General features: G+C 44.5%; 1 protein-coding gene across 1 annotated transcript in view; it reads right to left on the bottom strand.

The window, feature by feature from the left end:
• DLC1 (DLC1 Rho GTPase activating protein) overlaps positions 1-27,355 on the bottom strand; it is a 602,554-nt gene that overhangs the window by 472,230 nt on the left and 102,969 nt on the right. The window contains exon 3 of the mRNA XM_073608297.1: positions 5,648-5,797. Within this exon, the coding sequence (XP_073464398.1) occupies positions 5,648-5,797 (150 nt within the window). The remainder of the gene's footprint in view (positions 1-5,647; positions 5,798-27,355) is intronic.

The following is a 27,355-nucleotide window of genomic DNA, read 5'->3' as shown; positions in this document are numbered from 1 at the left end:
ACTGTATATATATATATATATATATATATATATATATATATATATATAAATATATATATTGTAACCTGGGGACAGTTTTTCAGGCACAGATACCAAATCCAGTGAGGTAGTGACAAACAGTGCGGTGTTTATTTGTGTTATATACAAGTCTATATACAGGTGCTGTACAGTGTTCCAGAAAAAAAAATAGGAACGAAAACAGCAAAACAAAACCTAGGTGTGTCTCGGCACTAACTTTACGATATTTACAGGCCCTAACTACGAGGCTGAGCAAGCCTACAGCTTGTCAGCTTCCGCGGATACAGCTTAACAGCTTTTTACCAACATTTTGCTCTCACAGACCAGTGTTGTCTGTGTTTCCCAGGCCGAGAGCACTGGCTGTCTGTCTTAGGTGAGTTTAAATTAGTCTTGGGGAAAGGACAAAGATCCGAACTGGATCATGGATCAGAGATCCCTGAATGTGTATGAGAGGAGCCTGGAAGATGTATAAACCCCGAACAGGACTTTTCCCAGTGCTCTCTCTGGGACGGTCTGCTACATATCCTCTCACCTTGTTTCAACCCAGGGTTGGAACACCTGTGACCCAACAGGAGTGAAAACGGGACAGGGCATCTACATTCCCCATCTCAACACCTGGCCTGTGTTTTACTGTGAAAGGGTAATCCTGTAGAGCCAAAAACCACCGGTTCACCCGTCTATTGGTCTCCTTCTTTTGAGCTATCCATTTCAGGGAAGCATGGTCAGTTATTGGTCAGAGTCAGCAGTGGTCAGAGTCAGCAGTGGTTGTAGTTGTGGGGACTTCCTCTGGCTCCTCCAGTTTTCCTGCCATAACTGAGAAAGGAAAACCCTGGGAACCCTGAGAGGAGTCCCCTGAACCCACATTGTCAGTGCTGGCCAGGAGTTCTGGCTCTGCCACTGAGTCAGTTACTGTGATCGGGTCGGGATGATCCCACAGTTCCCAAAATTTAGGGAAGTCCCTACCAATGATGGCTTTGTGCACCAAGTGGGGCACAAGTCTGACCGAATGGGTCACTCTACCTAATTCCCAGTTATCCCCATGTACACAGATCACAGAAACTTTTTTATGAAAATTCACAGTTTCAACCATCTCAGCTTTAATCAAAGTCACTAGACTTCCATAATAGGCTTATTATTAACAGTCATGTGGCACATGTGTTTTCCTACATTTGGTGCTCCAGCGCATAAAATGGACAGTTTGCTGCAACATGTCCCAGTTCCTGGCAACAAAAACACCTGATGTTGCCCCAGTTTGGTTTGCTGACAGGCAGTGGCTTTCCTTGTTTGGGATGCCAAACTTCAGTCCTGGCACCAAAAATCTCCTTGCCATGCTTACCACACACTTTCCCTGGAACAGTCTTACCGGTTGCCTGGGGAGACCCTGGCTTTGGGTGGAAGGTCCGTGCGGCTGTAGGGGTGGTGACTAGGCTCTCTGCAGCAAAGTACCTTTCAACGAGTTCCACCAGGTTGTCTGCTGACTTGGGGTCTCCTTGACTCACCCACTTGTGCAGGGGAATTGGTAGTGACCTCAGGAATTGGTCCATGACCACACGCTTCACTATTTGTGGCCCAGACAGGGACTCCGGCTGTAACCAATTCCACACCAGGTGGATTAGGTCAAACATCTGCAATCTTGGGGGCTCTCATCTTGGAAGAACCAGCTATAGACCCGCTGTGCTCGAACTGCCAAGGTGACACCGAGTCGCACCAGGATTTCCTGCTTGACCTTCTCAAAGTCTCCCACTTCTGCTGACTCCAAATCATAGTAGGCCTTCTGCGATTCTCCAGAAAGCAAGGGGGCGACCAGTCCTGCCCACTGGGTTTTAGGCCAACCTTCCCTCTCAGCAGTCTGTTCAAATGTTAGCAGAAAGGCCTCTGGATCATCATCTGCAGTCATCTTAGAAAGAAAGCGACCCACATGGATGGCTGAGGGATTGTCTCCAATATCATCCATTTTAGCAGGTGACCACTGTGCTAGCGTCTCCACAACTTCAGTCAGGGTTTCCCTATCTGCTTTTGCAGCAGTGGCTAGCTGTTCAAACAGCCTCTGCGATTGCTCCTGTACAGCACCAATCTGTTGGCACAGCGCCTTGGTTTGCTCCTGTGCAATAGCATTGGCTTGCTGTTGTGGAGCGTTGGATAACACCAATTGTTTGAGGATTTCCTCTATGTTTAGTCACTCTAGGTACTGGCCCTTTAAGTAGTAACTTACTACAGCTGGTCACAGCCTCCACCATGTGTAACCTGAGGGACAGGTATCAGGTACAAAGCTCCCAGAGCTTTGTGAGTACCCCTGCTCTTGGGGTGCATTCTGTCCTACCAACACCTCCGTCACAAGACATTATAAATACTACACAGATTTGCTGCAGAGAATCTCATTCTTTTTAATGGGAGAGAAATTTGAGGCAGAGATTAGGCCTATTTCAGCCAGTGATATTGCCTGAAATTGCATTGTTTCAAACACAGGTTTTAAAAATTGCACATCTTTGCAGAACAACATATCATGCTTTTTTACAGGAGGCATATTTGGAGTTAGAGAGTTGGGTTCTTTCAGCCAAAATTATGAATAACAAATGTATTTTCTAAAAAGATCCTATGAAATAGTATGGATTAGCTACAAAGAATCCCGTTTTAATGAGTGGTTTTCTTGGAGAGAGGGAGTAGTCCTATTTCAGCATTGAAAAACAAATGAAAGTGTATTTTTTTGACGCCGCATGTTAAATGTATGGATTTGTGTAACAATATGGGAGACAATTTGGGAGGCAGGGAGCTGCCATGTTTCAGTCATAAGTACTAAACAAAAATGTATTTTCATTTGAAAAATATAATTGAATTATTTACTGAATTAAATAACATACTTCAGTATGTGATTGGGTTTTGGAAGCAGAGAGTAGGCGTATTTCATATTTCATATATTTCAGCATTATTATGTAAAACTTTAATATTTTTCAGAGACACTGTATATATTTAAGGCACAGAATGTCATCCTTTTTAACAGGATGCAACTTCAGAGGCAGGGAGTAGTCATTTCACAGGCACAGATATAAAAGTAAAATGTAGTCAAATATTGTATAAAATGTAACAGATTTGATGCAAGGAGTCACATATTCTTAATCGAAGGACATTTCTGAAGCAGGGAGAAGTCATATTTCAATTAGAAATAAGCAAATATACTGTTATTTTTTTGAAGACAGTATATTATAATTGTAATAATGTGCTGACAGTAATTTATTTTTGGAGACATGTGAGCAGTTTAAACTATTTCATGCACAGAATATCATCTTTTTAAATAATACATAGTAGAGAAAAGTCATATTTCAGCTCAAAATATTCAACTGTACTGTTTTCTTTTTGGATGCATAATTTATAAATTACACAGATTTGCTGCACAAAATCAAATTAATTTCCATATGAGGCAACTGAAGAAGCAGGGAAAAGTCTGATTCTTTCTTTAGTTAAAAAAAACTAAAATGTGTATTCCTCCTATGGCAAAAGGAGTTAGGGAATAAGAATGAGTGTCTTTTTTTTATTTAAAGAATCATTGTTGAGCCAGACTACTTTAAAGAGAGTGTATCCAAATGAATTCTGAATCATGGCCGGATACTCAAGTTGGGTAAAAGATTGATACAAACAGCATGATCTAGCTCGCATGGAAGCAGAAAATGTTTTATAAAGTAGAGAATGATGCAGGAAACAAAGTATTGTCCATTTTTAATGACAAAGCACCACAATGAAATTCAAACATTAACTACCCAGACAAAAAATAACTACAAATGTTATCTTTGGGAAACAGCTGTCTAAAATTAGGTTTTCAGTACAAATGTTCTTGAAGAGCATAGGATGTCAGCTGTTCAAAAATTTCAATTCTTTGCAATGGCGAAACAGGGCTCAGTATGGGATGGTTATGGTAGCAGGACTACAGTGGTGGCAGTAGATGTTAACATTGTCAGGCCAGCAGTGGTAGAAGATGGTTAATGGTGGCCAGGTTTGTCAAAAAAGAAAACTATATTGCCCCTGGAACTTTGATGAGTTGTGCCAAAATAAAGTGATTAACCAAATACTAAGAAAATATAAATTGTATTCCACATGAAGTTTTAAAAATCCAATAAAGTAGACACTACATGTGGCCAGGTCTGCTTAGGGGGCAGGAGATGGCAATAGTGGCAGGAGGTGAGATTTTTTTCCAGGCCTGCACAATAAGAAAAGAAGCTTGTCTGTACAGAAAATATATACTTTAGGTGGTAGAAACCTTAAAAAATGTAATTTGCATTATTTGCAGCAGGTGCTTGGTAGTCATCCCTGATAAAGGGCTGCTTCCCTTTAACACATGTCAACTGTGTCTGTGGACAAACTAACTCTTTTATCTATTACAAAACTCCCACAGGACTAAATGTTTGTACAGAGAGGACACTGCAGGGCAGCCTGGCAACTTGACTGTGTACTGGGCAAGCTCTGGCAATTGGTCAATACTTGTTACCCAGTAATTAAGGGGTCATCCATTAGAATGGTGTCAACATCTCCCCTTGACCCTATATACTCCCTTAAAATATTATGCAGGTCTGATAGCTGCAATTCTGCCTCTGTCTTTGGGCCTCCCATCGTGTTGTTAATGTGGGACTTATTTCTTATCTTTAATAAAAGCTATAGCAAGAACTGCATATGGGGGATGCGGTGCTTGGGTGCCCTAGAAACTGTGATTGTTTTATGGACTAAACTGTACCAGTATAATATGAGGTGCTCCACTGCAAACAAAGGGCAGCTTTTTTGGTGTCACCAACAACTTCATGATACTAAAAATTAAACACAATAGAGCAAAAGGAAAAAAAGTAAAAATAGCTAAGGAAAACCCAAACAGCAAGGCAAAAACTGTACAAGAAAAATGAAAGTTTTTAATTGCAGAAAAAAAGGAAAAGACTAAAGACAAATAAAGAGAAAAAAAAATGCCCCCCCAAGGAACAAACAAAGGGGGGAACAGCAGCAACAGAAGTTATTGCTGACACCCTATGTTCCCTGTTTCCCTAGCCATGTAAGTTGCAGTTCACTGCAAAGTATTACTGGAAATATATAGTATAGAGTATAGTGCTGTACATAGCATAGTATGGCTGTAGTAATACACTACACTCTCCATACAACTCTCTCTCCCTACAATCCTGTCAGCTGTCCCTCACACTAAAGTTCCACACACTGACAAAGGGCTGCTAGTAAAGCTGCAACTGTGTTAAAAACCATCATTGGCTAAAGTCTTGCACCTGAACAGAGGTCATTCGAATTACAGCTTTTACAATGCATTATGGGACATTCGCTGCTGAATGCCCTTAAAGTTCTGGTTTTATCTGAACACTTGAACACCCAAAGATACTCAGTTACTCAGTAAAGAAAAATGTAATCTGGCCTGCTGTCCCAAAATGTCAGGGCTGGGCTCAACCCTTCCTTTTTAAAGCTGGCCGCTCAGCTGTCTGCTAATTGCCAGCTCCACAGTGACTCACCTGTTGATAGCTGATGGTCATATGTGTTTTTAGAACCCAGTTTGTAATTGGATGTGAAGAAAAGTGAAAGTTTAAAAAGAAGAGTGCTAAAGGGTTTTGGTTAATTTACCCTTCCATTTTCCTACCACATTGTAGAAACTTACTTGTGCAGCTTGGAGATCGAATATTTGTTTGCAAGATGGAGATGGAGAGGATGGAGAGCAGAGAGCATTATCTATATCTCTGTCCAGCTGATCTAGTTTCATTATTAGAAGCACCATAGAGTCCAGTCTTGACTGACCTTGTCTAAATTTCTGGAAGAAAAATTAAACATTTACATTAGAATGAATATTGATTTGACAGACTAAAAGACAATCATATGTTAACAGATTTCTGCTCACTGTGGTCAGATCATTTCTACTAATTGCTCTGGGTTATTTTATCCTGTTTAGTATGCCCATAGAAAGGCCAGTGCATCAGAGCAGCACATGTATTAAATAGATAGCGAATAATTAAAATATCCCATAGCACGCAATATTGTGTTTGATATTGTCTTTTAAATTTAACATGGAATAAAATATCTGCCATAAGCTTTCACTTTTTTAGAACTACCTTTAAAATTGTACAACCTATGTCTTCAAAAAACTTCCAAAATGTCCCCATCTTTGCCCTGTGATAGAACCTGGGTAATACCTTCACTGAATACAATTGTTACCCAGAGGGACTCGGGGGCTTCTAGTTTTGACTGGCATGTTGATATTCTCATCCGGTGTATGCCATCTCTGTAGTCATCTTTGCCTATGAGGGGTAAAGTCAATGTGACAATGTTTCCCCCATCAACTGCTGAACTTCAGGCTGGTCTACAGTACAGTCCTCTCCCTTGGCTGGTGGTGTAATATAAATGAAATTGGCAACACATCCAATGTTGCCAGTGGGTGGAGGGAAGCAATATGTTTTCTGGTTGGCCTAAACATTAAAATCTCTACCCACGGGCTGAAACAAGTTGTCATGTTAGTTATATAAAATTTTCATGGTTTTACCCAAACTCTTTCCACATACAAACTCCCTACACACCTACCTAATCAGTTAAAGCAAGCCTAGTATAAAAAAATGTGAACTTTTTTCCACCAGTTGGATCGTTCAGTATGTGCAGAGATATGGGTACTGCTGCTATTTAACACTTTTAGAAGTGTGAGAAAATGTGTACCCCACTGCACACTGTGGTTTAACCCACTGGTTGCTAAATCACAACTGTGTCATGCAGTGTTAAGACCAGCAAGAGTAATCAGAGTACAGAGACAGCAAACAACATGCTATCCAACACGCCCAAACATTTTAGATACAACCCATTCCTCTGCAATAGAGCAAAGATTGAGAAAATTTTTTACTAGTAACAGGGTTGCTTTAACTTAAAAGGGAGGCTGGGCAAGTATTTCAGAAAAATGTGCTGACAAGCAAGAGCTTTTTTGCATGGTTGGGATACACATAATTTTTTTTTATGTTCTGCAGCTTTTGCATTGCATCATGTATTCCAGACTTTGAGAAAGAAAATAAACCACTAAATGTATTTTCATTAAATTTTTTACTATTGCCTTATCCATATGAGTTTACCTTTTTTATTTAAAGAACCTGAAGTTCAGCTATAATGTGAGCATGTACCCTAACTATGCTCAATAAAGTATTAACATATTCCAAACAAGCAGTAAAGGCACTTAAAAAAGCAAGCCCTCATTTACCTCTGTAGCTGTAGGCATTGTAGAAAGAACTGAGATGTCTCCAAATTGGGACTAATCAATCCATAAGTTAGGATTATTTATTTGCCCTTAATATATATATACAGTATCTCACAAAAGTAAGTACACCCTCACATTTTTGTAAATATTTTATTATATCTTTACATGTGACAACACTGAAGAAATAACACTTTGCTACAATGTAAAGTAGTGAGTGTACAGCTTGTATACAGTGTAAATTTGCTGTCCCTTCAAAATAACTCAACACACAGCCATTAATGTCTAAACCGCTGGCAACAAAAGTGAGTACACCCCTAAGTTAAAATGTCCAAATTGGGCCCAAAGTGTCAATATTTTGTGTGGCAACCATTATTTTCCAGCACTGCCTTAACCCTGTTGAGCATGGAGTTCACCAGAGCTTCACAGGTTGCCACTGGAGTCCTCTTCCACTCCTCCATGACAACATCACGGGGGTGGTGGATGTTAGACCTTGCGTTTGAGGATGCCCCACAATGATGAATTACTTTACAGTACCTGCAGAGTTCAATAAGTTTGTTTTAAAGTTCTTTTTCTGCTTGTTGAGAGTATGCTAAAACTATATTTTACCTGGGCCCTGCAAATTTGTGTTCAGAGACAAAACTGGGTTAAGGCGTATTGTATTAAGTGGAGATTTCTCCAAAACTGGATGTTGGCTTAAATAAAGCATGACCCCATTTCCCATTTCAATGCATTCATAAAATAATCATTGGTTTCTAATAGGAATGTAAAAGTGCTAAGTCTTATTAGACTTTACAGACTTATGTGGTACAAACAACAGTATAAAAGGGAACAAAAGTATATGATTTGTCTGAGCCTATAGCAATGAACAAGCTTTGCAACACAATAGCAACATTTTCTAACCAGAGGATCACAGCTCTGTAAGATGTCAGTTAACACTTAGCAAACCATCCTGACCTTGATAGATCTATTTGTTAAATTCATTAGGACGTAGTCTCAAAACCTAATTGTAGAACTATTATTAGATATTGGTCTTATGGTAATCCTAGTTTGAATTTATGCAGAGTTACAATACTGGGTGGCAGTTAGTTTATCCAGAACCAGCATCATGGGCAGGCAATGGGATGCAATGTCTTCTCAGAATAAAAACATGCCCCCTGCATATCCTACATGCATGCTTTCCTATTGCTATTAGTTCTTAAATGGAAAGGGTCCCCACTAGTGATGAAAATACTTGGATTCAGTTGACCAATGATGGTGAACCTTGGCACCCCAGATGTTTTGGAACTACATTTCCCATGATGCTCATGCACTCTGCAGTGTAGGTGAGTATGATGGGAAATGTAGTTCCAAAACATCTGGGGTGCCAAGGTTCGCCATCACTGTGATAGAACAACACAAAGGGGCACATAATTGTGAAGTAGAAGGAAAATGATAAATGGATTTCCAAATTTTTTATAAATAAATATGTGAAGTGTGTGGCGTGCATTTGTATTCAGCCCCCTTTACTCTGATACCCCTAACTAAAATCTAGTGGAACCAATTGCCTTCAGAAGTCACCTAATTAGTAAATAGGGTCCACCTGTCCATTATTTAGTCTCAATATAAATACAACTGTCCTGTGAAGCGCTCAGAGGTTTGTTGGGGAACCTTAGTGAACAAACAGCATCATGAAGGCCAAGGATCACACCAGACAGGTTAGGGATAAAGTTGTGGAGAAGTTTAAAGCAGGGTTAGGTTTTAAAAAAATATCCCAAGCTTTGAACATCTCACGAAGCACTGTTTAATCCATCATGCGAAAATGGAAAGAGTATGGCACAACTGAAAACCTATCAAGACATGGCTGTCCACCTAAACTCACAGGCTGGGCAAGGAGAGCATTCCTCGGAGAAGCAGCCAAGAGGCCCATGGTAACTCTGCTGGAGCTGCAGAGATCCACAGCTCAGGTGGGAGAATCTGTCCACAATTAATCGTGCACTCCACAAATCTGGCCTTTATGGAAGCGTGGCAAAAAGAAAGCCAATGTTGAAAGAAAGCCTTAAGAAGTCCCATTTGCAGTTTGCAAGAAGCCATGTGGGGGACACAGTAAACATGTGGAAAAAGGTGCTCTGGTCAGATGAGACCAAAATTGAACTTTTGGCCAAAAAGCAAAACGCTATGTGTGGCAGAACACTAACACTGTGCATCACCCTGAACACACCATCCCCACTGTGAAACATGGTGGTGGCAGTATCATGTTGTGGGGATGCTTTTCTTCAGGAGGGACAGGGAAGCTGCTCATAGTTGATGGAAAGATGGATGGAGCCAAATACAGGGCAAACTTAGAAGAAAACCTGTTAGAGTCTGCAAAAGACTTGAGACTGGGGTGGAGGTTCACTTTCCAGCAAGACAACGACCTTAAACATACAACCAGACCTACAATGGAATGGTTTAGATCAAAGCATATTCATGTGTTAGAATGGCCCCGTCAAAGTCCAGACCTAATGGGTCTGGTCTCAGATGAGTCTGATATAGGTGTTAATGGGGTGCCCTTACAAAAAATATGTGTGAGGTCCCTTTCATAACTGGTAAGGTTTTTAAAGTGGTGGTAAACCCAAAATCAAACATTTATTATATTGCAGCTTGCCCATTCTTAGTTATGGAGGGGAAAAAAAAGGTGCTGGAAATCAGGGCATGCAGGTAGTAATTAAAGCTACTGCAGGTGTGTGCAGAGTCACTTCAAGGGTTGTTCCTCACCTTTGTTCAATGAGTCTTCAGAATCATTGATGTTTATTTATACTACTGAAGTGGTAATACGAATCTTTCGCATGGTCTACGGTGGTATATCTATCAATGTGGAAGTCGTGTTGACCGATTCTTCCTCCCCATGGTTTGTGTGACGATAACTTCTGACCGGATAATACGTCTAGACCTGTTGGTCACTAAGCCTTTTTGACCTGTATGGCATACGCCATTTCAGGCCATACCTTCCGTCGTGTTGACCGATTCTTCCTCCCCATGGTTTGTGTGACGATAACTTCTGACCAGATAATACGTCTAGACCTGTTGGTCACTAAGCCTTTTTGACCTGTATGGCATACGCCATTTCAGGCCATACCTTCCGGTAAGCCTCCATAGCTTCTGGTGATGGTCCTGGCACTGTTTCCAAACTTCCGTGCACCTCGGGTCTTCTATGGTCCACGTACCTACCAGGCTACTGGGTTGAAAGCTCTTCTACACATATAAGAAAACACCTGCCTAAAATTGTTCATGCACTGTTGTCACGAATTTTTTTGGTGTTTTGGACTTTACATTAGATAACTGTTCATGCACTGTTATCACATATTTCCTTTATTGTTTTAGATCATATCCAATATTTGTATTGAACACATATATTTATTTATTATCTCTGTTCATTAGTCACTGTCACTTGTGCTCACGTGTCAATTTTGTTTCACATTTTTATTGTGTGATATTACCTAATGCTTAGTTTCATATATTGCTACTATTAGCGCCACACTTTGTATTTTTTCGTTAGTTATGATGGCTGCATTAAAGCTCTTTTTTGTCCTATTTTTAGCTGGTGATCCAGCCAATAAGACTACTGTTTTTCAAAAGAACAAGCCCTCTTGCAAAATGTATCAGTTAGAGGAATGAGACAAACCATTTAATACTGACAGGGGTGCTTACAATGCTTTTATTAATGTAAATCTTTAGCTGGAGTTTGGCTTGTGTAGTGTATTTAAATCTGCTAGTATATCTAACACTCCCCCCCCCCCCCAGACTGACAATGCTGCTGTCCAAAGTTACCCCTGCTGTGCTCCTTCACCCAGAGTGGGGGGCCTCTAATACAGGAAGTGTGTTACTGGCCAGATCACCAGGTGAAAACAGAGGGAAAAGTCTAAAAAAAGATAACGAATCTAAGAAAAACTAATGATTGGTAAGCTGCAACATATTACATTATTGTTTTTGGGTTCCCCCTAAAAATCAATCCAGACCATTATCTGAGCATGCAGCCTAGCAACCCAGGAAAGGGAGGGGTGGCCAAAGCAGCACCTTGTCCCCATGTTGACGAGGTGAAAAAAGGCATTTTCCCAATAACCCTGGCCCAGTGGTTGTGGGGGTCTGTGCAGGAGAGGGGGGCTTATGAAACCTGAAATCCCTCTTTAATAATCAGAAGGCCATCTGATACTGATCCTTTTCCTATGTGAATGAGTAAGAGTTAAAATGTACCCCTACTCTTTCACAAAAAAACCAAGTCACCAAAAAAAAAAAAAAAAATGCAATATACATTCACTGCCAATCATGTTGTACAGCAATGTAGATCCATGTCAATGTTTTTAACTATGCCTGGTTCCTTTGCTTACATGTCTGGGGATGCCCCACCATTTTAAAGGCAAAGTTTACCTCTGTGAAAAAAAAAAATATTATTAAATGCACATATCCACATCAGTAGATGGTGGGTGCAATGTTGGGCTCATACAGTTATATCTTCCAGCTTTCTTGCCTCTACCTTTGTACAGGCTTTCTACTAGAAAGCTGGAGGACAATAAGTGGACTACGAGGGTGCTCATCAGTGCTCTCACAGTCCATTAAGAGTTACAAGCTGCCTGCTGTGCTGGTAGATAGTGATGAGCCGAACACCCCCCGATTCGGTTCGCACCAGAACATCCGAACATGCGAAAAAGTTTGTTCGAACATGCGAACACTGTTAAAGTCTATGGGACATGAACGTGAAAAATCAAAAGTGCTAATTTTAAAGGCTTATATGCAAGTTTTTGCCCTAAGAAATGTTTGGGGACCCGGGTCCTGCCCCGGGGGACATGTATCAATGCAAAAAAAAGTTTTAAAAATGGCCGTTTTTTCGGGAGCAATGATTTTAATAATGCTTAAAGTGAAACAATAAAAATGAAATATTCCTTTAAATATCATGTCTGGGGGTGCCTATAGTATGCCTGTAAAGTTGCGCAGTTTTCCCGTGTTTAGAAAAGTACCACAGCAAAATTACATTTCTAAAGGAAAAAAAGTCATTTTAAACTGCTTGCGGCTGTAATGTATTGTCAGGTCCTGGCAATATAGATGAAAAACATTGAGAAAAATGGCATGGGTCCCCCCCCCAGCCCATTACCAGGCTCTTGGGGCTGGTATGGATATTAAGGGGAACCCCGCACCCAAATTTTAAAAAATAATGGTGTTGGGGGCCCCCCAGGCACTATATACTCTGAACAGAAGTATATATACTATACGACCTGCCCTATATATTCTGCAGAATATTGGACCTTTGGTGGTGGTGGTGCCACAACACTGTAAGCCCCACACAGTTACTCTTGGTGGGTGCAGGAACAGGCCCTGCTGTGAAATATTAGATCAAGAATTGTAATTACATGCCCCTGTTTAACAGAGGCAGAAAAATTGGGCCTTTGGTGGTGGTGGTGGTGCCACAACACTGTAAGCCCTCACAGTTACTCTTGGTGGGCGCAGGAATGGGCAATGCTGTGAAATATTAGATCAAAAATTGTAATTACATGCCCCTGTTAAACAGGGGCAGAAAAATTGGGCCTTTGGTGGTGGTGGTGGTGGTGCCACAACACTGTAAGCCCTCACAGTTACACTTGTTGGGTGCAGGAACGGGCCCTGCTATGAAATATTATATCAAGAATTGTAATTACATGCCCTTGTTAAACAGGGGCAGAAAAATTGGGCCTTTGGTGGTGGTTGTGCCACAACACTGTAACCCCTTACAGTTATGCTTGGTGGGTGCAGGAATGGACCCTGCTGTGAAATATTAGATCAAAAATTGTAATTACATGCCCCTGTTAAACAGGGGCAGAAAAATTGGGCCTTAGGCAGTGGTTGTGGTGCCCTAAACCAAAAATATTGTTGGAAGCTAGCATTATCAAGATTGACGAGGAATAGGATAGTCACTCAGCACAGGCAGTCTTCAAGGGATCCCACATCCATAGAAAAATCAATCAGTTACATCAGCATCAGGTGCTTGATAGCTGCTGCTGATCCAAGACTGATTCATTTTTTTGAATGTGAGCCTATCAACGGAGTCTGTGGACAGGCACACTATCATCCGCTACAAACCCTCCAGTAGCACTGAATGTGCGTTCAGAAAGAACGCTAGATGCAGGACAGGCCAGTAGCTCAATTGCATAATGAGCAAGTTCTGGCCAGTGGTCCATCCTCAAGACCCAGTAACCCAGTGGATGGTCTGTTGGAAAGGTCTCCAAGTCTGCTCTTGCCCCAAGAAATTCATGCACCATGTAATGCAGACGCTGGCGATGGTTCCTTGAACTGATCAGACCTTGGCGCTGAGGACTGAAAAATTGTCATCGGTCAGCCAGCCACCTTCTCCACCGCTCTTCCTCTGACTGAACGAAGCCTCAGCAACACATTGTCCAGCACCAGGAAATTTAAACCTCCCAGGGTCTGGAAACACATTGCACAAACCTTTCTTCATGGCCTCCTGAAGATGTTTCATCCTCTGCTCCCTATGCAAAGGCAGGATGAGTTCTGCAACCTTACCCTTGTAACGTGGATCAAGAAGGGTTGCCAGCCAGTAATGATCCCTCTCCTTGATACCACGAATCCTGGGGTCCTTTCGCAGGCTTTGCAGAATCAGGGAGCGTAAGTTTGCAGACGCATTCAATTGTGAGTCCTCTGGGTCACTAAGGATGATGTTGTCAGGAATAGGGATGAGCTTCGAGTTCGAGTCGAACTCATGTTCGACTCGAACATTGGCTGTTCGCAAGTTCGCCGAACAGCGAACAATTAGGGGTGTTCGCGGCAAATTCGAATGCCGCGGAACTCCCTTTAAAAGTCTATGGGAGAAATCAAAAGTGCTAATTTTAAAGGATAATATGCAAGTTATTGTCATAAAAAGTGTTTGGGGACCTGGGTCCTGCCCCAGGGGACATGGATCAATACAAAAAAAGTTTTAAAAACGGCCGTTTTTTCAGGAGCAGTGATTTTAATAATGCTTAAAGTCAAACAATAAAAGTGTAATATCCCTTTAAATTTCGTACCTGGGGGGTGTCTATAGTATGCCTGTAAAGGGGCGCATGTTTCCTGTGTTTAGAACAGTCTGGCAGCAAAATGACATTTTGAAGGAAAAAACTCATTTAAAACTACCCGCGGCTATTGCATTGCCGACAATACACATAGAAGTTCATTGATAAAAACGGCATGGGTATTCCCCAAAGGGGAACCCCGAACCAAAATTAAAAAAAAAAATGACGTAGGAGTCCCCCTAAATTCCATACCAGGCCCTTCAGGTCTGATATGGATATTAAGGGGAACCACGGCCAAAATTAAAAAAAAAAAATGACGTGGGGTTCCCCCTAAATTCCATACCAGACCCTTCAGGTCTGGTATGGATTTTAAGGGGAACCCCGCGCCAAAAAAAAAAAAAAAACGGAGTGGGGTCCCCCCAAAAATCCATACCAGACCCTTATCCGAGCACGCAACCTGGCAGGCCGCAGGAAAAGAGGGGGGGACGAGAGTGCGCCCCCCCTCCTGAACCGTACCAGGCCACATGCCCTCAACATTGGGAGGGTGCTTTGGGGTAGCCCCCCAAAACACCTTGTCCCCATGTTGATGAGGACAAGGGCCTCATCCCCACAACCCTGGCCGGTGGGGGTCTGCGGGCGGGGGGCTTATCGGAATCTGGAAGCCCCCTTTAACAAGGGGACCCCCAGATCCCGCCCCCCCCCTGTGTGAAATGGTAAGGGGGTACTTACCCCTACCATTTCACTAAAAAACTGTCAAAAATGTTAAAAATGACAAGAGACAGTTTTTGACAATTCCTTTATTTAAATGCTTCTTCTTTCTTCTATCTTCCTTCATCTTCTGGTTCTTCTGGCTCTTCTGGTTCTTCCTCCGGCGTTCTCGTCCAGCATCTCCTCCGCGGCGTCTTCTATCTTCTTCTCCTCGGGCATGGGGGGGAGGCTCCCGCTCTTCTCTTCTTCTTTTCTTCTCTTCTTCTCTTCTTCATTTTCTTCTCCGGGCCGCTCCGCATCCATGCTGGCATGGAGGGAGGCTCCCGCTGTGTGACGGCGCTCCTCGTCTGACAGTTCTTAAATAACGGGGGCGGGGCCACCCGGTGACCCCGCCCCCCTCTGACGCACGGTGACTTGACGGGACTTCCCTGTGACGTCACGGGGAATGCCACAGGGAAGTCCCGTCATGTCCCGTGCGTCAGAGGGGGGCGGGGTCACCGGGTGGCCCCGCCCCCGTTATTTAAGAACTGTCAGACGAGGAGCGCCGTCACACAGCGGGAGCCTCCCTCCATGCCAGCATGGATGCGGAGCGGCCCGCAGAAGAAAATGAAGAAGAGAAGAAGAGAAGAAAAGAAGAAGAGAAGAGCGGGAGCCTCCCCCCATGCCATGGGTGCGGAACGGCCCGAGGAGAAGAAGATAGAAGACGCCGGAGGAGATGCTGGACGAGAACGCCGGAGGAAGAACCAGAAGAGCCAGAAGAACCAGAAGAACCAGAAGATGAAGGAAGATAGAAGAAAGAAGAAGCATTTAAATAAAGGAATTGTCAAAAACTGTCTCTTGTCATTTTTAACATTTTTGACAGTTTTTTAGTGAAATGGTAGGGGTAAGTACCCCCTTACCATTTCACACAGGGGGGGGCCGGGATCTGGGGGTCCCCTTGTTAAAGGGGGCTTCCAGATTCCGATAAGCCCCCCGCCCGCAGACCCCCACAACCACCGGCCAGGGTTGTGGGGATGAGGCCCTTGTCCTCATCAACATGGGGACAAGGTGTTTTGGGGGGCTACCCCAAAGCACCCTCCCAATGTTGAGGGCATGTGGCCTGGTACGGTTCAGGAGGGGGGGGCCGCACTCTCGTCCCCCCTCTTTTCCTGCGGCCTGCCAGGTTGCGTGCTCGGATAAGGGTCTGGTATGGATTTTTGGGGGGACCCCACAACGTTTTTTTTTTTTTTTTTGGCGCAGGGTTCCCCTTAAAATCCATACCAGACCTGAAGGGTCTGGTATGGAATTTAGGGGGAACCCCACGTCATTTTTTTTTTAAATTTTGGCCGGGGTTCCCCTTAATATCCATACCAGACCTGAAGGGCCTGGTATGGAATTTAGGGGGACTCCCACATCATTTTTTTTTTTTTTAATTTTGGTTTGGGGTCCCCCTTTGGGGAATTCCCATGCCGTTTTTATCAATGAACTTCTATGTGTATTGTCGGCAATGCAATAGCCGCGGGTAGTTTTAAATTAGTTTTTTCCTTCAAAATGTCATTTTGCTGTCAGACTGTTCTAAACACGGGAAACATGCGCCCCTTTACAGGCATACTATAGACACCCCCCAGGTACGAAATTTAAAGGGATATTACACTTTTATTGTTTGACTTTAAGCATTATTAAAATCACTGCTCCTGAAAAAACGGCCGTTTTTAAAACTTTTTTTTGCATTGATCCATGTCCCCTGGGGCAGGACCCGGGTCCCCAAACACTCTTTATGACAATAACTTGCATATCAGCTTTTAAAATTAGCACTTTTGATTATTCATGTTCGTGTCCCATAGACTTTAATGGTGTTCGCGTGTTCGAATGAACTTTTTTCCTGTTCGCATGTTCTGGTGCGAACCGAACAGGGGGGTGTTCGGCTCATCCCTAGTCAGGAACTACCTCCTCTCAACCACGTACAACTCCTTGGGTTTCTGGGGACTGAAAACCATCCCTTCAAGACTGCTGCTGAGTGTTATCCTCTACATCCATGCTGATACAATTCTCCTCCTCCTCTTCCTCTTATTCCTGTGTGTTTGGCGGGCCCACAGGAATGTTATCTTGATAAAGGGGGCCTTGAGAGGTATGGAAGTCCTCCTCTTCCTCCCGCTGTTCTGCCTCAAGTGCCCTGTCCATTATTCCACGAAGCATGTGCTCCAACAGGAAGACAAGAGGGACAGTATCACTGATGTATGCATTGTCCCTGCTCACCATCCTCGTGGCCTCCTCAAATGGTGACAGGACAGTGCATGCATCCTTGATCAGTAGTCACTGGCGTGGCCAAAAAAAGCCAAGCTCCCCTGACCCTGTCCTGGTGCCATACTCACACAGGTACTCATTGATTGACCTCTGCTGTGAGTGCAGCCACTGCAGCATTGCCATCGTTGAGTTCCACCTGGTGGGCATGTCACAAATGAGGCGGTTGGTGGGCAGGTTGCATTCCGTTTGAATGTCAGCCAGTCGAGCACTGGCATTGTATGACCGGCGGAAATGACCACAGACTTTTCTGGCCTGCCTCAGGAGATCCTGTTAGCCTGGGAACCTGCTCAGGAATCGCTAAACCACTAAATTCAGGATGTGTACCAAACATGGGACATGGGTCAAGTATCCCTCTCAGAGGGCGGAGAGAAGGTTGGTGCCATTGTCACATACAACCATTCCTGGCTGAAGCTGGCATGGCGTCAACCACCTCTGAGCCTGTCCCTGCAGAGCTGACAGAATCTCTGCCCCAGTGTGGCTCCTGTCCCCTAAGCAGACCAACTCAAGCACCGCATGGCATCTTTTTTGAGTGCTTGCGTAGGCCCTTACGGAGCACCGCTGGTTCAGAGGAGAAATCCGCAGAAGAGGCCATAGAGGAAGAAGAAGAGGAGGGGATGGAGGAGAGAGCTGTGGCAGAATTACCACTAGCATTTTGGAGGCGTGGTGGCGGAACAAGCTCCAACAATACTGAACCCTGTCCTGCATCCTTCCCAGCTGCCAGCAGAGTTACCCAGTGCGCCATAAAGTAAAGGTAACGTCCCTGCCCATGCCTGCTAGACCATGAGTCAGAGGTAATATGCACCTTACTGCTGACCGCCCTGTCCAACGAGGCCAAAACATTGCCTTCCACATTACGGTAAAGAGGAGGAATAGCCTTCCATGAAAAGAAATGGCATTTTGGAACCTGCCACTAAGGTACAGCACATTCCACAAATTCACGAAAGAGGGCAAAGTCTACCAGCTGAAAAGGCAGCAGTTGCAGTGCTAGCAATTCTGCCAAGCTAGCATTCAGATGCTGAGCATGTGGATGGCTGGGACCAAATTTCTTTATACGGTTTAGCAACTGGGGTAGGGAAATTTGTCTGCTAAAATCAGATGGAGGTGTACTGATAGCAGATTGGCTGCAAGTACTTGGGACACCTATTGCTATACCTTCATTCCTCTCAGTGCAGGTTTTTGAGAGGACTGGAGGTATAGTGGGGTTGGAGATCCCAAATGAGGAGCAAGGATGAGGAGATGGGTCTTTCAAGTGCTGTTGCCAACAGACTGCATGGGAGGTCATCATATGTCTGGTAAAGCATGTGGTGCCCAAGCGGCTGCTGTTCTGGCCATGCTTGATCCGCTTCAGACATAGGTTGCAAACTGCAACGGAGCGATCTGCTGCACACGTGTCAAAAAATGCCCACACCAAGGAACTTTTCAAAATCATCGGGGAGTCAGCAGCGCCCTGTCCTGAACCTGCGGAACTCTGCGGTGTGATCCAGTAGGGTGTATGCCCTTAAGCTACCCCCTAGAGGACATCCTGCCTCGTTGGAGTTGTGCCTCCTCCTCCTCTCTTCTATCAGGCACCCCAGTAGAGTCAGTGACCTCATCATCCCCTCACTCCTCATCACTGGAGCAAACTTGGCAGTATGCTGCAGCTGGGGGCCAGTTTCTTGTCCTTCTTGGGCACCCCCTCTCTCTAGTCTCACGTTACTCCCTTCCTCAACCTGGGAACCAACATCGGAGCCTTATAATCGCTGCACATCCTTCATCAGCATGTACCCGACACTGTGATAGTTCAGGGTACTCCTCCGTGCATGATGGTGGGGCTACGGAAGGAGTGACTGTGGACAAGTAGCTGGTGGAATAGGCCGCTTTGGCAGCTGCATTTGAAGGCAAAATACTCTGAGCCTGGGTGACAGATGATAAGGAGGATGAGGATGGCTTTGTTATCCACTCTACCAACTCTTCTGCATGTTCTGGCTCAATAACACGGCCAGCAGTGGAAAAAAAAGGACAAGCGTGCCCCACGGCCACCTGCAGAGGATGCACCATGTCCATGACCGGCACTGTTGACTGTAGACACAGAGCCTGCTTGCCCTCTTTTAGTGGCCTGTGAGCATCTGCCTCTCCTTGGTGGCCTTCTGGACATGATGTATATTTTGTTTTGCAACACCATACTGCACTGTATTGTGTACTGTGTACACCACCAGAAAAGTAGTAGCAACTGCACTACGGCTGCATGTATTGTATACTGTGTACACCACCAGAAGTGTAGTAGCAACTGCACTATGGCTGCACTGTATTGTGTAATGTGTACACCACCAGAAAAGTAGCAACTGCACTACGGTTGCACTGTAGTGTGTAATGTGTACCCCACCAGAAAAGTAGTAGTAACTGCACTACGGCTGCACTGTATTGTGTACTGTGTACACCACCAGATAAGTAGTAGCAACTGCACTACGGTTGCACTGTATTGTGTACTGTGTACACCACCAGAAAAGTAGTAGCAACTGCACTACGGCTGCACTGTATTGTGTGGTGTGTACACCACCAGAAAAGTAGTAGCAACTGCACTATGGCTGCAATGTATTGTGTAATTTGTACACCACCAGAAAAGTAGTAGAAACTGCACTACGTCTGCACATTATGGTATAATGTGTACACCACCAGAAAAGTAGTAGCAACTGCACTACGGCTGCACCGTATTGTGTAATGTGTACATCACCAGAAAAGTAGTAGCAACTGCACTAAGGCTGCACTGTATTGTGTACTGTGTAAACCACCATAAAAGTAGTAGAAACAGTACACCATGGCATGCACTGTAGATATAGGCTACACTGGAAGCTGCAGAGTATATATATATATACTAGACTGTCTGTATATACAGTATATATATATCTATATATATATACACTGCCTGAAGTAGATTAGAAATAGTACACGGAATGCACTGTAGAATGTAGATCTAGGCTACACTGACTGGATGCAAAGTATATATATAAGAAGGCCAGTATGGTGGCCTGAAATTATGGGAGGAGCCCGGGGGGTATTTAAGCAGACCACCCATGATGGTCTGTGTTGGTTCCAGTGCGCGGTATTACGTCACCAGGCTGACTCTGCCAACTCTCTGTGTGTCTGTGAGTTGGTGCTTTCGAGACCCAGGGTGTTGCAATTCCCCGTTCGTAGGTTTTCGTCAACGCTCGCCATCGCAGGTAGGACTTGTTGTTACCGTTCCTACTGAATCGTTGGTTATCATGTTCCCCTTCGTAAACCACCCCTACGGCTTCGTATGTCTTACTATGTCATTTGCATGTATTCGTACTTACTGCCTAGCTCTGTTCCTCATTCGAGCCCAGTCGCCGCTGCGACGGAATGACTCATGGCAGCCCTCAGATCAGCACCATTCGTATCTAGCCGACTAGGCGATACAAACTATATGAATAGCACCTAAAGCCACTTAAGAATCAGGTCGCGTCACCGGCGCATGGTCCCGAACCTGCGTCCCACACACCACACCTCCTACTAAACCCCACTCCACCTACTGACCCCCTACACCTCCTACAGAACACTCACTTCACCAAACTGACGCTCTACACCTCCTACTGGATACCAAGCACTCACCAAACAGCCGTTTTGAATCTAGTCGCAGCATCGGCTCTATGATTCAGATCCTCGGCAAAACAAGCCCCTTCAACCACCATCACTGTCAGACGATCGGAGTCTAGTCATATCATCGGCGCAACGATTCGGATCCGGAACACAAACCCCCTGGTCACCTTACATCCACAAGTAATCCGAGTCTAGTTGCATGATCGGTGCATGATTCGGATTCTCAGCAATACAAACTTCAAAGTATCAGATCCATTTGAAACTACTTACTACTGGTTCATACCGGATTAGTTTTATACATTTATAAACTATTCGTATCAGAGTCATCTCTCTTTACAAACCGATTCGTAGCAGACATCTATGTTCAAACCATTGTCTATCATGTTCCCCATTTCATAAAACTGTCGTCATCTCATATCGTAAGTCCCTTGCCTCATTCTCACTGCTTCGTAGTAATTGCACAATATCATTCGTATGTATTTGTACGCGTTCGCTGGGATTTGTACCTTATTCGAGCCCAGTCGCGACTCAAGGCAGCCCTCTGCTCGGGACCATTCGTTTCTAGCTGCCTAGGAGGCACGAACGTTACGAATCACGTGACCCACTCACACTACAGCTGCTTCTCAATCAAATCGCATCAGTGGTGTATGTCCCAAATCCTTTTGCCCTAAAGTACCACTCCTCCTATAACATCTCCTACAAACATACTCACACCATACAGTCGATCCGAGTCTTGTCGCATCATCGGCGCAACAATTCGGATCCTCGGAACTACAAAACACCAACAGCCGATCCGAGTCTAGTCGCATCATCAGCGCAACAATTCGGATCCTCGGCAATACAAACTTTACCAACTGATCCGAGTCCAGTTGCATCACCGTCTCAACGATTCGGATCCGTCACAAAACAAACCCCACCGGTGCTCACACCCCAGCCCAGTTTAAACTAGTTGCATCACTGATACGAATACAGTAGTACTTACGATTCAGATACCCGGCAATAGGAACTTCACCAACCAATCCGAGTCCAGTCTGATCACCAGCTCAATGATTCGGATCCACGACAAAAACAAACCCCACTGGTGCTCACACCCCAGAAACTGGATGCATCGCTGATACGAATACAGTGGTACATACGATTCAGATCCCCTGTTCTTTATCAAGCATAAACATACACATTTCACTCCATCTATTTGTACAATCTTGCGCACGGTCATTCCTACATACTCAAAATTCCACTAACTTTGTTTTCGCCTTTCTAATAAGGCCGCTTACTTGCAATCGCTGCATTTCTGCAAGTGGCTCAAATCGGCTACTCATCATCTCCAGTAGCAACTCGGCACCTCACCTATTCTCTGTCCCTTTGCCCTTTTGGGTCAATAGAGCTCCAGTTGGTCCATCCTGCACCAGGTTTGGACAGTATTTCCCTCAAAAAAAAAAAACTATTGTTGAGAGCTTGCATCTTCACCAGGGGGCAAGCTACTGCCCCGAACAGCTCTTTGCAACCCCCCTTCTCAAAACAAACTTCCTATGTCACCTTACTACAGGTTCCCGGTCAACCCAGTTCTCGACCCCAACCAAGATTTCACAACTAGGGCATCAAGTCAGGTGTGTAGTTCAAAGGAATACCCCTTTCTCTTAAACACTCTTTTCACAACATATTTTTACTTCACATACACAATTCGACTTGCTCCTGAGGCATTAGTAACTGTCACATACTTCTGTGCACTTCACTCTGTTTTCGAAGCGAGATCCTTCACCACGCAGACAAGGTCGCCTAACGTCCAGCTTGCTGGCAGTGCAGACCGAACATACGTCAATAAACTACAGATCGCAACATTCCTACTTAGAATACCAGACTTCAGCTACCTGCCCCAGTCCGCCCTGGGGGGCTCTGGTTCATTAGTCTGTGCCGAGCACAGACCGACACCTGAGCTATCGGTTACCTAGCCAGTTACCTCCTGGCTCACCTCGGTTGTCGCCCATTCTTTTGAGTTTTCTAAAGTCACACTCAACAGCGCTCACACCCAAACTAGCTGTCACTACGCCTGTCGTTCCTTGTCCTGTCCTTGTTTATCTTCTGCCTTTCCATCTTAACTACTCAAACGCATCTATCCCCTCCTATCTTTGCAAACTTACCTTAAACATATGCGTTTCCCCTCCTTGTTTTTAGCTGATGCCATGTCACAGGCCGACAGCGATGACTTCGCCTCCGCCCTGCCGTCACCCTTTGCGAGCTCAGCAAGCGGCAGCTAGCAGTCTCACAGAGCTTGGACCATTTCCCTAGCTCACAGCAGAACTGCGTTGCAGGAGTATTTCCTACCCTGCCACAGCTAGGAAAGCCAAGCTTTTTAGGCTGCTCTTTCCACCGCCAGTGGCAGCCCTACCGGGCAGGCATCCAGGCATCACTGCAGTCTATTTTCTCGGCGACTACTCAGCTGCACTCCTTGGTGACCACACTGCCAACAGCAGTCACCGATGTCCAGGCCAGAGTGGGAGCCTTGGAGGTACGCCCAGCTGCATCCCTACCAGCTCCAGTCACCACAGTCATCCCTGTGCCTTCACTTACAAGTATTCGCCCGACATCTGCACCACTGTCTTCCCTGCGCACCTTGTCCCAGCAGGGCATCAGGAAGGACATCTTGGATGGCAATGACGTTAACTTAGCACCCCTCCTCATATCAGTACACGACTTGGCCGAAAACAAGTCATATTCGGGGGGAGACATCTCCGTCGTCCTGAGGGCCAAAGACCCTAGAATTAATCGCAAGTTCACCATCACAGAGTTTGTGCTGGCCTTGGGATGGTCAGAGATGTGATATGCATGGTCAACCCCAACAGGAAGGAAAAACTGGACCCGTATCTGCATGCAGTAGTGGATCTAGGTCACAGGGTGCTCAGTCTATGACTGTCACTGGTCATTCAGCTAAGGCAGCAGCCAGACTTGGGGTGATCCTTTATCTCACGACTCTTATACTCCGTACACACGGTCAGACATTGATCAGACATTCCGACAACAAAATCCTAGGATTCTTTCCGACGGATGTTGGCTCAAACTTGTTTTGCGTACACACGGTCGCACAAAGTTATTGGAATTTCCGATCGCCAAGAACGCGGTGACGTTAGCCACGTACGACGAGACTAGAAAAGGCCAGTTCAGAACCAAGCGCGGCACCCTTTGGGCTCCTTTTGCTAATCTCGTGTTAGTAAAAGTTTGGTGAGAGATGATTTGCGCTTTTTCAGACTCGTGGTTTTCAGATCGTTTTCTGCTGTTCAGTTTGTGCTTGTGGGTTTGTATCTGCTCTTCAGTGCGTGCAAGCAAGCTACGCGTGACTTGTCATTGTGTTCTTGTTCGTTCGTTACTGTTTTTCAGGTCGCTCTTCACAGACCTTGCTGTTCTTCAGTGCGTTCTGTTACTTCGTTCTGAGCAGCCGACCGTTTTCTAGCTATGTTGCGTATACGTACTCCTCGTAGAGTTCGTGCTGTGCGGGGGCTTGGTGTTGGGGTCCTGACCTTGACACAAGTCCAGTCCATGAACAGGGTGGGGAGGAGTTCATGGACCAAGAATTGGTTGCTTCAGCGTGACCAGTTCTGTCGTATGCCTTTGCTCCGTGAGAACTGTGAGAATAATCCTGATGAGTTCAGGAACTTTCTCCGGATGACGGACCCCGTATTTCACAGTTTGTTGGCTTTGCTGACCCCCTATATTAGCAGGCAGTATACCTGCATGAGGCAAGCCATCACTCCGGAGCAGAGGCTCATCGCCACCCTGCGGTACTTGGCGACGGGGAGAAGCCTGCAGAACCTCAAGTTCTCGACAGGCATCTCCCCCCAGGCTCTGGGTATCATTATTCCGGAGACCTGTTCTGCCATCATCCAGGTCCTGCAGAAGGAGTATATTAAGGTAAGATTTTTATCCTTTAACCTCACATTTTATTGTATTTAATGTTTGATAATGTATTGTATTTCTTTCCTCGTTCCCTAATTACCATGATTGTAATATGCTGTCCCCTTTGTCCTCATGCATGCTGGATTTTTATGTAATTAATTTTTTTCTCCTTCATACATATTTGCCTTCACTTACCTCCCCAGCATGCTCTCCTGGCCCTATATTCACCTCATGTAATCAGTTAACAATGTATTTTATCAGCTCCATAGTAGTGCTTTACCCCAAACACCCCTTAAAATGTTTTTAAATGTGATTTGTGGTTTAAATTCAGGCAGAGTGCCAGAGGCTTTTTGTTAGGGGTCCCCAAATCATTTGGAACCCTCCCTCCCCCCAACTGCTAAGTCAGTTGATACCAATTCTCTATCTATCCTCAATCATCTATCTACTGACTTTGCCAAACCCATACACACTATACCCATCTCTTTTGTGGTGAGATTTATGGATGAATTCCCCAAAGCATGTAGTGCAAGGGCCTGCCTGTATACTTTAAAATGGGACTGTTTAAAGTTTTTTTATTCTATTATTATCTTGATAGGTAATAGCAGAATATCCAAATGTGCTCAAATGTGTACAATGTGTATTTATATCTTTGTATTGTGACATTTCTTACCTGTCCAGTGGGCTGTCAATAGTGTAACTAAGGAGGGGCTGTTCAAAGTAATACCCATTATTTAGGCATTCATCTCTCAATGAAGTGGAGAGGGTTACCTGTCCAAGAGCTCCCCCCCATAATGTTAGAAATGGCCCAGGAGAGGGGGAGAGGGGGAGAGGGGGAATATGATATGCGTTCCCATAAATAAATGTTATCTTGATGTTGGCCAAGAATGTTTGTGTCTAATCTGCTTTCCATGTTTTTATGTGCAAAAAGACTATTTTTTTTTTGTTTTCCTCAACAGTTTCCTTCCACGCCACAGGAATGGCAGACTGTGGCCTCCCACTTTGCCCAGCGGTGGGACTTTCCTAACTGCGGAGGGGCAATTGATGGGAAACACGTCCACATCATCCCACCACCCAACTCGGGGTCATACTATTATAATTACAAGGGGTTCAATAGTATTGTGATGTTGGCGGTGGTGTCGGCTACTTATGAGTTCCTGTATGTGGACGTGGGGAAGAATGGCCGAATGTCAGATAGTGGAGTCATCGCCCAGACCGAGTTCTACAGGCGTCTCCAGAATGGCAGCTTGGACTTGCCACCTCCAGAAGACAATGTGGAAGGACTCCCATTCGTCTTCATTGCGGATAAAGCTTTTGCGCTGGGGACCATCTTATGCGGCCATTCCCGATGAGGACCCTCACCCCGGACCAGAGGGTTTTTAATTACCGGCTGGCCAGAGCCAGAAGAGTGGTGGAAAACACGTTTGGAATCATGGCCAGCCGGTTTCGCCTATTTCTTACACCCATACATATGGCGGAGTACAAACTGAATCACATTATCCTGGCGTGCTGTGTTCTACACAACTTTTTATGGCAACATTCTGCCAACTATGCTGGCTCAGTTGGGTCTGAAGCCGGAATTCAAAACGAAACAACCCTGATGGCGCTTGAAAGTGGCCGTCCTGGCTTGCCCTCCCTGAGTGCCCGTGATGTCCGGCTAAGATACCTTGAATTCTTTGCGGGTAGGGGGGGCTATCAATATGCCAGACAATGTGTGAAACCTTTATCAAATAAAAAAAAATTAAGCAAATCTTTGGTGACATTTACTGCTTGTGTTTGTTTTAGCTGACCCTGACAGAAATGTGTGGAGTCCTGAAAATGGCATGATTGTGTAACCTTACAAAGCACTGTTGGGTGTTATTTACTAAAGGCAAAGACACTTTGCACTACAAGTGGATGTGAAACTGCAGTTGTAGTGCAAAGTGGATTTGCCCTTTTAGGAAATAACCCCCATTGTCACAGAAAGCAGCAATTAGAGCACAACATAAGTGTTGGAGCGTTGAGACAATTATCCACACATTCTTGATTAACAATCTTTTTAATACCTGCACAATCACATGTGCATTTAGAAAAGGTTTTTAAAACAAACCAACATGTTTGTTGTATAACAATTTTTGGGGTCACATTAGAAAAAGTAAAAATGTCCATTTAAGATAAAACAGGCATGTTTCAAACCAACAAGAAAGACACAAATCTTGAACTTACAAAGTTCACTTTTGGTAGAACTTGAAGGCAATATCAGACATGAGTATTTAGGAACTGTGTTTGATATTGCGTTCAGATGGGATGAAGTCACCCCAGAAAAAGCCAAATTTTGATGATGCACACAAATTTAACAATGTCAACATGTGCTACCTGCCATCATGGGGGATCAAGGGGCGTGTTTTGGGGGAGCAACCCCTTCCTCTCAGCTACTTTATTATTGAGGAAGAGGTTGCACCCCCAAAACGCGTCCATTGATCTCCCGTGATGGCAGATAGCACATGTTGACACACTGTGTGCCTCTTCAAAATTTGGCTTTTCTACAATTCGACAAAAAATGTAAAAATTGTAGCACACCATAAAAGAAAGGGCTTTGGAGGGGTTTTAAACTCTCCCCAAAACATCAATGATGTTCTTATTTTTTTGAATAACATCATTGATGTTTTTCTTGATGTTTTCCAATGCAACATTACAC

Source organism: Aquarana catesbeiana, linkage group LG01, assembly GCF_042186555.1.
Source record: "Aquarana catesbeiana isolate 2022-GZ linkage group LG01, ASM4218655v1, whole genome shotgun sequence".
Taxonomy (NCBI): Eukaryota; Metazoa; Chordata; class Amphibia; order Anura; family Ranidae; genus Aquarana; species Aquarana catesbeiana.
Note: the sequence above shows the minus strand (reverse complement) of the source record. Positions and strands in the feature narration are given on the sequence as shown.